Below are 11,723 nucleotides of genomic sequence, written 5' to 3'. Positions count from 1 at the left end.
CATTCTGTATCAGGTCTGCTTAAGTATACTCAAATAGTCTGTTTTTTTTTAAAAAAAAGCTTTATTTATAAGATATCATAAAAGGCTTTTATTCATTTGAGACAAAAACACATTCTAATACATGCATTTACCATGAAATGTCAACTAGTTTATAACCTTAAAACAGAATTATTAGCATTACATCTCTAGCTACGGTATGTTTTAGTTAACTGATGAAATACAATGTAAAAAGTAAAATAATAAATATGCATTTTTTCTTTTCATGGGAATACAGACAACTTGAGCAATTATGGTTAGTCTGTCTATGCAATGACTAAACACAAAAATAGAAAGTACAATATTATCTGATTGACCTGTCGCTGTGAACGAACCGTTGTTTCCATTTCTCTGCTACCCCGATTTATTGTTTAAAATGAGCATACTTTTTTTTTGCCTTGAATATCCCGCAGCATCAAGCCTCTTCCGTTGGAACCGAATAACACAAATGTTGAGGTAAGAATGTTCCCTAATAAACATTACGGCCCTGTTTCCTGCATAAACGTGTCACCTCAAATCCGATTCTACGTCGATTTAATAAGGACTGTCTGGTTTCCACATAAGAACAACAAAACAGTTCTCTCATACTTGCAGTTACTCCTTCTGTAAATAAATACTGACTAAGGCAATGCGGATTTGGTCGAAGAGAATCCAGCAAAGTTATATCATAGTCACAATAAAGGGTTGCCAGTAAAAAAGTGCAGACGGTCTCTGCTAAGTTTCTTTTCTTTCATTCTTCGATTCTGGAACCAAATTTTCACTTGTCGGTCGGTGAGGTTCAACATTCTCGACAACTGCAAACGTTTTTCTTTGTTTATGTAGACATTGAAGAAAAATTCTCGTTCAAGTTCCCGGATTTGATATTTGGTATAAGGACATCTTTTCTTTCTGCATCGCAGAGCAGCTGGTGGAAATATGTTTTAAAAAGTTACAAAATATCATATACCAACAGACGTATTCTTAATTTCTTGTCCTTAAACTCAACACGGAACGATATAAATAACGTTCATGATTCGACTTATCCAATATATCCTGAAAACACTTATTATTTCTTCATGAAGTTTTTTTTATTGAATATGGTCGATTACTTTTCTTTACGAAGTTTGATTTTGTTTTTATTTATATGGAAAGCAACAATCGCAGAAAACTATCATGAATAAAACCTCACATTGTTGGTATGAAAGAAAAGTATTGGCAATGAATAGAAACAGAAAACCCCACCATTAAAATTGCAATGACATTACTGAATTCATGGTAGAAAGTTAAAATCGACTATTCGTGATTTTTCATATTCAAAAAGCCCACCTAAATTGATTTCCCGTCGTAAACAACCTTTACAACTTTAAAGCAGATCTTATAGGGTATATAAAATCCTTCGTCTGCTTATAAAATTTCACATAAAATCTGTGTGACAAAATGTGTTGGCCCTGTATTCTAACCCCGGCTTACTGGATAGGCTGTTTTTTTCGGTCGCACTGGTACCGGAGGACTCGACGGTGCTCTTTTCGGTTGCACTTTCTTTCTCCTGGCCTGAAGAAACTTTTTCAGATGCTGTGATACTCTGGCACGTAGACACGGACTTTTCGGTCAACTGTTCATAATTAGAAGAGTCAGAAATCCCATAGGCTGTCTCAAAAAACTGATCAAAACCTTGGGGAAGTATTCCATTCCTGCCAACTGTGGTATAGAAATTGCAAGATGGATTTGAGCTTCCACGCTGACTGTATACAGTATCATTTTTAAACAGCATTCCCGTCCTGGTCGGTGGTTGGATATAGTCCCTATGCATTATTTCTTCTGCAGAGCAATAAGGAGCATAGTTGCTCCTGTAATGCCATTTAGTCGGATGTTCTAACCCGTAGTCTCTGAACGACAGTTCTCGGACAGGTTGAACCTGGGCTAAATTAGAGGAGTAAGGAAATGTCATTTGGCAAGATGTAGTCGGCGGTAAAAACGTTGACACCGACGAGAAATCTGGGGCTGAAACATAGTATGTGCAGCTGGGTAGATACATACTCGAAGTGCAGCTACTACGGTCTTCAAACTCTGTCATATTTCGTTTTCGGAGTTGCGAGGGCGAATTATCAGGATTGATGATGTTAAACATGCTCCATCTATTCTACTCTAAAAGCGTATGAACAGGGTCTGCGAAAGAAAAAAAAATAGGAACGCAAGCTGACGTGCAATTCATCTTGATTGATTCTAAGGGTAAACGAGTCATGTGATCCAATGTAGAAATTACCATATATCAGTTTTGGTCATTAAGATCCATCCTTAGGAACTCGAAGGTAATACTCTCGAAATTAGCCTATCGGCTTTCAGGCGATGCAAGGTAGATGCGTTTGGTTCCCAGTGCCAAGGATTTGTCCTCTGGCTAAGGATAAAGCAAACACTATAACAAGTAATTTAGTTTACACATCACAGTCTGTCACAGATACCTTTCTATATTTGGAAACTTCAAAAACATCAGCGTTGTTTCATTTACTGTTGAGTTCATGTGCATAATATTAAACCATATTCTGCCAAAGAGGCAGAATGCAAATTATTACATTTTAAAATATATACACTTATTTATACTAAGTATATCATGAGTAACAAAGTGGATTTCCAAGCTACTTTGTGGTGGCGAACCGAATTACAAGATGCAGTCTAAACTCTACTTCAAGGTCGGATTGACGTGGTAATAGAATTTTCATTATATGTCTCTATGTAAGGAACTTAAGTAGAATATGTCTTTTAAAGTAAAGGACCAACACAGCACTATTCACTTCTGCATTTTGAAGCTAGTGGTTTCCAGCCTTTGCCTTCGTTTTATAATATCGAGTTTGGCATATCCTATTGCCAAGAATATGCAAATAGTAAAGCCATTCCCTAATTTTTAGTTTATTACGTTACATCCTTAAACGATTTTTCTTCTTTGAAAACTTACGCTCGTACTTGGAGTACATATATATTATTGTTTATTTTTGGCAAAATAACGACCCAACGGCCATGTGAATTTAACGCTATCTGCAATATAAATCGTAAATATGCAAATTAAAAACGATTTTGAACTTTAGTGCCTTGAGAACTGCAGCACCACTTTTGTACTAACATTAACCTATGGTTGTACTACAATATTTAGATTATTCCTAACAAAAAGGTTTGCTCAATGTGTAAAATTCTCACTGTAATTTCAAAAGTTCATATTCCGAATTTGCATAAGTTAAAAAATACATAACTAAAAATAAAAACTTGTGTTTGGAAGCTGGAAAGTGATTTCAGTAATCTGAGAATTAAAACAGGCATATTGCTGAGTTATTCCGTAATCTTCCTCATTCGCAGAACCTAATATATTAAATCTAATAAAGTAGGCTGATTTGCATGAACGTGAGCTTCTTATTTGAAAAGTGCTTGAATCTGCAAATTTTGTCTGTAATCTGCCCATTTATGCGAAGACCAGAAAAGCGAAAGTCTTACAAGCGAATCGTTACATGCAACTGTCAAATCCGAATTGATTTAAGGGGGGAAAAAAGAGCTCCACGGAGGAAAAAAAATCATATTCAATTATGGGGAAAATTCTACTCTTGTTCCAATTTACTTTTATATACTCATTAAATATTACATGTCATTTGAGCAACATTTTTTCCCCGTACGACCAAGCAGCACGCTGGGTATGATCAATATTTGTTTACTTTGGCCAGATTGAAATATATAATTTATTATGTCTGTATCTACCAATTAGATGAAGATTCTATACAATAAACATGAGTAATCTGAGGAGAAACCCCCAAGTTCCACATAATGAAAACGTATATGGTGTTGATTCTGGAAGAAGCAATTTTTTGGTTGTAGAATAATTTTCCTAAAATATGGATTCAAAAGTAAAGATTTGAAAGCCGCAAATGTGCTGAATTTCTATTCGTTTGCTGCATTTGCTCCATCAAACTTGAACACGCATTTATAAAATGTGACGTCCGGTAGATGTCAGCATAAAATATGCGGCATTGCATCGTTTTAATTAGTGAGAACTGAAACGCAGTGTTGCCTTTGCTTGTTTGTTGTAAAATAATAATGATAATTAACCTCGAATTAAATCAAAAAATGAAATATCTTAATGTAACACAGCTGAGTGATCTATCGTGTCGTCGGTGGTCAGTGATACAGCAAAATAAGGTAAACCCGCATTAAATTGTGTTCAGCGTGTCGAGCATTATTCCTGCACAATAATTTGAAATGCGAGCCCCCTAGCTTATAAATATTGATGCATTTAAAAAATTTTCTTCTTGAATTTCCTTTGTAACATTTCCTTTGTATAATTAATAAAAACATAATCGTTGTATGTTCAGTTCATAGACTATAGAATTCACTTAATTAGATGCTGGTTATAATAAGACGTTCGTTATTCCTTATATTAGCTGTAAAACGTAAATGTACTGGCAATGGCCTCGATGTAATTTCCAAGCATTAACGGCTACAAAGATACGTACTAGTACAAACTAGGCAATCAAATAACATTAGTCAATGGTGCTAAAAGATTCGGTTCAATACTGTGGCAATAGCTGTAAATAGAAAGGGAATTAAAAGTGTCCTTTGTTCTCGTCTCGTGTTCAGATGACCAGTTCGGCATGTTTTGAATACTAAATGTGGACAAATACCGAACAAGCTGCTTAACGTCGATGAGGAATCAAAGGCGATTCTGGTATAGCAAGCTAAGTGTTTTATAGTATATAAGTTAGGATCGTTATTCTCTTACATACATGGAACAAAAGGCGATGTACGAAGCAAGTTCGTCGGAGGTATTTTTTCTTACGCAATTCTTCAAGTCGACGATCTGTTGTTTCACGTTGACGTTCCAGGCAAAATATTAGCGCCTTCTTTGTTTTTCTTTGCACTGCACGCAACATTAAGTATTTCGAATGTGAAAAAAACTCATTAGTCAAGCAAAGTCTACGATCGGTAGGTATGTTAGACTTGTGCAAACCAAAAAGAGACACTAACTTGACCTTAACTTTGTTATGGCGCCCCCAGTATCTGGAGAACATGTACAGACACCGTCTGGCAGCTCGACCCATAAAAGTGAGATGAAAAAGAGATTCTGAGCAATTCGACGTAATGTCGGACAAATTTCCAAAGCTCTGGGTTATACTATTGCAAATACGTTAACCTTGTTACAACAGTACGTTTTGGTGCTATAGTAATTTGTATTAGTTGCAATTATCCAATAAATTAATGTAAATATCAGTCTGGAATGATGTGCCACATTTATTTGCACTCGCGGCATAATACGTAAGGAAGGCATTCAGAAATTCAGCACCACGCTCAGGACTAATCATCTCCAAAGAGCAACAGCAGCCGTTAGAAGAGCATAGCGATGGTCATTTTCGTCTGTTTCTAATTCAATTTGAAAGTCAATTCACAATGCCGAAATACTGGGGTCTCGGTATGCTTTTCAATTAATATTTGAACTAGAAGTATAATCACGCTAATAACGGTAACGTTTTCAATATTAGCGAATGCATGGCTTCCTTGATTTTGAAATATAGCTTTGCATATAGATGAATATGAATTAAAATATGAAGGACCAACTCGAGACTGGTTTGGCATACTTAATTTCCGGTGAATTGGTGGCTGTATTTATTTGGAATTATTTTCTAAGGTGGCTCTTGCTGATGTCGTTCATCCTGCTGACCTACATGGCGTTTTTATTAAATGGCAGTGTTTCTCAAACGAGCTCACCAAATTCGATAGATTCGAAATACACATTTACGCTAATTCTACTTTAACTTTCTAAAACGGGTGCAATGTTAAGTACTGCACGCAATCGTTTGAATAGTATTTATTAGTAGAAGTACTTGCATTTTCACGCAAAAGTTTACAACCCTAGTGCAATGGAATTTGATGGAACTTTTGAATATTTGCATCAAGTGGTAATGGAGTAACCTCCACTTCAGAGTAGCCTAGTTTAGGTATTCTTTCCCATAACACCTGCCTTTCTGAAATGTAAAAAAGCCTCGACAATAATAGTAACATTTCTTTTCATTGCCATAATTAATGCAGGAAAGTGCAATTATATGTAACAGCTGGGCTGCAGACATCTACATTTCTTTCATTGACTTGATACAAACATGACGCCCAGAGACTAAGGACATGAAAAGTCGCTTTGACACTGGCAAATAATTGAATGCCAACCTCGGATCAAGTTAATGCCGCTAAAATAATTTAAAATATGTGCGTGCACTGTTTTCAGCGCAAGTCGTATTTGCATACTTTGCCTGAAAAAACCTCTCTGAATTTCATAACATTGCTCCAAGACTTAATTGTCGATGTATTATCTAGACATATTTAAGGCCCATGAAAATTTGCTGATGAATCCCAAAAGGTTACTGTCGGTAAAATACCCAGAATGAAATATTTAATTACATTTAATCAGAGAATATTTATTTGCGTTGATATATTTCAATAAAGCCGCTTAAAAAGTTCATGAAATCGCACGGTGCATGTTTAATTGATGGGAGTCCAGACAAATGGCGGGGTTAGAAGTAACTGGCTGTTTTCTGCCCACCCACGTCCTGATTTGCTAGAATGAGAAGCGAAGTGACTGCAACTCATTCATTCTCGTTTGCATCGTCTGCTAACTGCCCGTACAAAGACCTTCTCTATCAAATCTCATTTTAATACGCATAATTCACGTCAAAACATAATTTTATAATTTTAAATGAATTAAAAATCTTTGAAGCCGTCAAATCAAAAAATGAACTAAGTAGGGCCCGACCATGACATTGCCATATAAGGAAAGTGAATTAATAATTATCAAAAGGGGTTGATAGCACTTGACTCTATTCCCTAAAATCCAAACATTATTTCTATAGTTCTGAACCGTTCGATGAAAAATGTGCTTCAATGGCGATTTGAATCGGCGTCAACATGTATGAAACGAAAGAATAACAGTCACATACTCGTTTCGAGTAAAACAAGTACGTGTCGCCCTACACCCAGGTCAAATCATATTCAAATTGCAGCAAAGATTAGCTGATTTAATTCTACATTATTGTAAAATTATTGTAAAAGTTGGCCTTTAAATTTTTGCACTCTGGTCGCTTACTCTTTCTGGGGATTAAGAATGTGAATTATTATAAATTACTGGACACGACTTACCTAGAGGGGCACATTACTATTTTGCTCCGAATAAAATAGCGGTGAGCCATAAGTAAAAGTAGGAAGGGGTAGCTAACAATGCTCAAACGACAGAGTTAGATGACTTGCTACAGAATCAGAATCCAGTAGAATAAAAGTGAAAGAGATGCTTTTCTGTATTGTGCCGTTTCTACTGGGGCACTGGTTTCGCTTTAATATTGGTGTATAAGAACACAACTGAAGAGAAATATTTGTCTCATTTAATTTGGATTCGATCTCCTTAAATTTTGTCGTTCATCATGCCCCGAATTTCCAGAAACCAGCGAAAATTTTAACAGTTAAAAGCCTAATTAAATGGGCAAACTCTACATCCAATAGGAAATTGACGAAAATTAGTTCGTGTGCACCGTGATCAGTCAATATTGTTCCAACAATAATGCGATCATTTAAAAGCAATTAGTTACAAAATTCTGTACTCTGTAATGTGTCTATATGGCAATTCATATTTCCAATTATGTAACTCATGCATCCGGCGGATATAACGCGTTCTGAATTAACCGCTGGTGTCTAAATATCGAAACTTAATCAGAAATTAGGCGGTCAATAAATGTTACTCGAGTGAAATAACTGCAATAACCAATTGTAGAAAAAAATGAGGCGTGTTTATTTTTATTTTGCTCAATATGGGCCTTTAAAGGGCCCAAGAAAAGTACAATTTCATAACAGTTTATCACCCGTGTGTTTTATTTATTATTTTTAATTCCTGGCACCGTTGCTTATTTATTTTATTCTATGCACCGCAAACAAGTGTAATTTCAGCAGGGCAACTCTGAATTATGAAGCCGAGGTCGTTGCAGCTTTGAAAACAGCTGAGCGCCAACTATACTGAAGTCAGTAACAGAACTTGGATAATGCTAGCACATTTCCTTTGGTCCAATTAAAATTCACACACACCGTTATCACTTATCGCGTAAACGCATAGCCTTCCAAAAGCAAATGTAATAGTCCTGATAGGTATACATCCTTAGCAGATCTTCATGCACTTTTGAATTAACCCATTTGCCGGCTCCAGCTTCACAGCACGATTACAAAACATGAGTTGTACATACAACCGAAAAATTGCTTCGTAATTCGTTTTATTAGAACTCAATTTACATAGGTAGAGTGCATGCATAACATTTATATATTTAAGATTAAAATTCGAATGTTCCATTCTAATTATCTGTCGTACTTACATTCTCAAAATGCAGAATATCTGCTTGTTACTCGAATGGACAGTCATGTGGCAATTTAAACAAACCGAGGAAATAAAGCAATTACAAATGTCTTTGAAACCAATAAATGTTGACAAGACGTTATCCGCGGACAGCAAAGTTCAGACCACAAGACGTCAAATTTGTGCCTTGCGACCAATTTCCTGCTATAGCAAATGTTCACGAGGTATCCGTAGTTTGCATCTGAGTCCCTGTATGTTGCTGATGTTTAACTAAACCAACACGCCCTGGACTAGTGGTAGTGGCAATGTAATGTTAGAATGCCGTTTTATATGACAGCACATCAAAGGAGCACCTATCCATTAAAACAATGGATATTCTTGATCTACATGCTTTCTGCAAGCGAGCTTAATTACCATAAAAAGTTCAATTCACGACCTTGAAACTCACATTTGAACTTTACTTTGGCCTAAAAGAGTGAGAGCGTTTGTTCGCGCATTACAAGTCTTTTCTTTTTCATACGTCGGTTTTGAAACCAGATTTTTACTTGTTGGTCGCTCAGATTCAGTCTATCGGACAACTCTTTCCGCTTCTGTCGATTGATAAACTCATTCGCCAGAAATTCATTTTCAAGTTCAGCTATTTGTTGCTTTGTGTACGGCTTGCGTTTCCTCCTTGACCTCACTTGGGTTGGACACCAGGGCAGCCCTGCAGATGGAAGTTGAAAAAAAGGCTTAAGTAATTGAAACATTTCACCACCCCTTCCATTCCAAAATGATTTAAATTTTCAGTATGCTTTGTTCCTTCATAGAATAACTTTGTAACGTTGCAAGATTCAGATTGTTTCTCTTTTAGAAATTATGTTGAAACTTCGACAAAATAATACAACATTCTCTATTTTTGTGACACTTGGTTTTTATAAATAAAAAACACCATTGGTAAACAGATACATTAAACGAGAAGTTAGCCAAATAGCACAGATAAATTATTCAAATTAGGCATTCAAGCATCTGAATATTCTGTAGTCATTGCCGCAGAAAACTCGCCAAATTATAAATTCTAGCAAAGGACTCTCCCTGGAAAATTGGCTTCATAATAGAATGGCGAAAAATTCAGTAAACAATTACCATTTTGTCATCATTTAAATGTTAGCCAAAACTTAAACTGGAGTATTTAACGTTGTAAATTTAATTTAAAGTTTAATTTAATTTTAAAATAATTTCATCTATCACCATGGACTGCTGCCATGCTTTCAGTTTCATTGTGTTTTATTATCTCGTCTTAATCATTGTTGTAATTATAGTAATTAATTTCCTGATGGTTCTGATTGCAATAAGCTTGTGTTCCGGGATCGCTGTTTGATGTTCAATATATGAAATTCACGTGAAGGTGACAGGTAGCACTTTTGGAAAAGAGGGATATTGCAATTTTCAAATGATCATCGCCTTAATATTGCACTCATACTATACCATCGGAGGATCTGTTGCATACTGGCGTTACTGATGACTGTAATGACATACTGAGGCTCACACTTTGCTTGATGCCATCATTTACAGTGGGAGAGTTGGAATTCAATTCAAAGCCTTGGTTATGTAATGACGAGCCATGCAGAGATGTTTCCACGTTTGGGTACTCGTACTTGGCAGGATTGATGTTGACTGAAGAGGGGATGCTGGCATCACTTGGATAAGACTGATTGTGTCTGCATCTCTCCTCCACTTTCCGGCTGCTGTCTTGGAAGTAGTATTTGTTAGGCTCTTCGCCGGCTGCTGCCTTGTCTGATACATGCCTATTGATGCTGATGGAGACTGAGTTGCTGAGGTAGGACTGAGAGTAGCCACTAAAGGCGCGGCTCTGCGGCGGCGATGCGCATGGACTCGAAGTCCACGGGAGCGAGCACACATCCCTGCGGGTATAGGAGAGTGCTGGCGACAGAGTTGCCAGTTGAGTCCCATTTGGACGCAGGTTGGCGAAGTAGAAGGGCTCCGGACTGGTAAAATTTAACAGGGAGCCGACATAGCCTGAATTTAGCAGATTGTGCTCGCACATTTCCGAGGAGCGCGATCAGATCCTCTCTGTCCCCTATTTAGCTTCCAGACAGAGATAAACGAAAGGCGCTCGCTGATTGGCTCCGTGATGGTCACAAGACAAGAGGAAACAGCTTTTTTTTCTGGAACCGCCTCCGTCCCGCTCCAACTCACATCTGAAATGTCCAAGTACACGTACATGTGCACCTTCATTTCCACTCATCGGCTGTTAAAGCGACGCAACTCGCTGAAGTCAACAGGATGCATATATAATACAGAAAAACTGTTCCAACAAAATAAATTAGACACACAGTTCCAATAGATCTCCGAACATTTCACATACCCTACACGGATTAAACGCTCGCTTTGTCACGTATTATTTTTTGATTAATAAACTTTTAAATGCCCCGAAATGCTCATACATGCCCTTGATTATATCAACCCAATTTCAATAATTCTTGAAAACCTAAAATCGATATGATGCATTACGTCGAATAAAAATATTCATTAAAAATGTCACAGACTTTTTATATTTCATCGTATTACCTTTAGCTATATAACAGCGAATATTTATTTGGGGCAGCAACATTTGCTGTGATGATATTTATGTTTAACGCTTTCTATATATTTTAGGCACGCTTTCTATATATTTTATTTTTGTTAACAATATAGACTAATATGATGGTAGCGGTGACTATGTTTCAAAACCAAACACATGAACGCGAGTGCAAATTACCTAAAGAGTTTAGAAAATGTATTTCGTGTCTAACTAGTTAAGGGACGTTTTAAAAATCGGATAACTCAGCAAATGTACTGAATGTAATGCAATAAGACTCATTCGATTTTTCTCAAAAATACGCATTCATAAAATTAAATAATATCCTACATCAGCGTTGCTTTTACTGTAATGGAAATGATGGCCATATTCTAACTTTCTGGCTGAATTCAATTACCTAAGACATTTTTGATAACATTTCAGCACGTTGATTAAAGTGTGCTTGTAATATTAGGCGGAGACTAAAATGGGCCAGTTCTTAGTGTGTTCATATTTGAGTAGAATAATTTTGCGCAGTTCTATTGTGTTTAACATGTGCCGCTGCAAGTGGAAATGTTGAGGTTAAATTCGGTTGTGAATCTTTGTTTATAATACGCAGATTTCAGTAAATCCAGTAGATTGGTGGTGGCCTCCCTTAATTTATTTGACTACAAAATTAAAGATTTCCTAAGAATGCTGCCTCTCATTAGAGCACCGCAAACCCTTATTTTATACTTAGACAAAGAAAATGTTGAAATTGTTGGAGTAAATACCAATATTTGCAACGCTTGTATC

The 11,723-nt window shown here is 36.5% G+C and overlaps 2 protein-coding genes across 2 annotated transcripts; both read right to left on the bottom strand.

Annotated features, from left to right (window-relative positions):
- Positions 1-204: 204 nt before the first annotated feature.
- On the bottom strand, positions 205-2,143 carry hoxd11a (homeobox D11a). The gene is made up of 2 exons (XM_068034577.1): positions 1,486-2,143; positions 205-940 (listed from the first exon to the last, which is right to left on the bottom strand). Exons 1-2 carry the CDS (start codon positions 2,141-2,143, stop codon positions 708-710), a joined length of 891 nt encoding a protein of 296 aa, XP_067890678.1. The 3' UTR covers positions 205-707.
- Positions 2,144-8,835: 6,692 nt separating this feature from the next.
- On the bottom strand, positions 8,836-10,415 carry hoxd12a (homeobox D12a). Its single transcript, XM_068034576.1, has 2 exons — positions 9,836-10,415; positions 8,836-9,074 (listed from the first exon to the last, which is right to left on the bottom strand). Exons 1-2 carry the CDS (start codon positions 10,413-10,415, stop codon positions 8,836-8,838), a joined length of 819 nt encoding a protein of 272 aa, XP_067890677.1.
- Positions 10,416-11,723: the final 1,308 nt, after the last annotated feature.

This window comes from Heterodontus francisci, chromosome 7 (genome assembly GCF_036365525.1).
Source record: "Heterodontus francisci isolate sHetFra1 chromosome 7, sHetFra1.hap1, whole genome shotgun sequence".
NCBI lineage: Eukaryota > Metazoa > Chordata > Chondrichthyes > Heterodontiformes > Heterodontidae > Heterodontus > Heterodontus francisci.
Note: the sequence above shows the minus strand (reverse complement) of the source record. Positions and strands in the feature narration are given on the sequence as shown.

What these genes read in the sequence shown, in the direction of transcription:
- hoxd11a (XM_068034577.1), bottom strand. Translation starts at nt 2,143, where the DNA reads ATGTTTAACATCATCAATCCTGATAATTCGCCCTCGCAACTCCGAAAA. An exon ending in CGAAAAAAACAGCCTATCCA is followed by an intron (nt 941 to 1,485) that starts GTAAGCCGGGGT and finishes TATTTCCACCAG; the next exon opens with CTGCTCTGCGATGCAGAAAG.
- hoxd12a (XM_068034576.1), bottom strand. Translation starts at nt 10,415, where the DNA reads ATGTGCGAGCACAATCTGCTAAATTCAGGCTATGTCGGCTCCCTGTTA. An exon ending in ATGCAACAGATCCTCCGATG is followed by an intron (nt 9,075 to 9,835) that starts GTATAGTATGAG and finishes TTCCATCTGCAG; the next exon opens with GGCTGCCCTGGTGTCCAACC.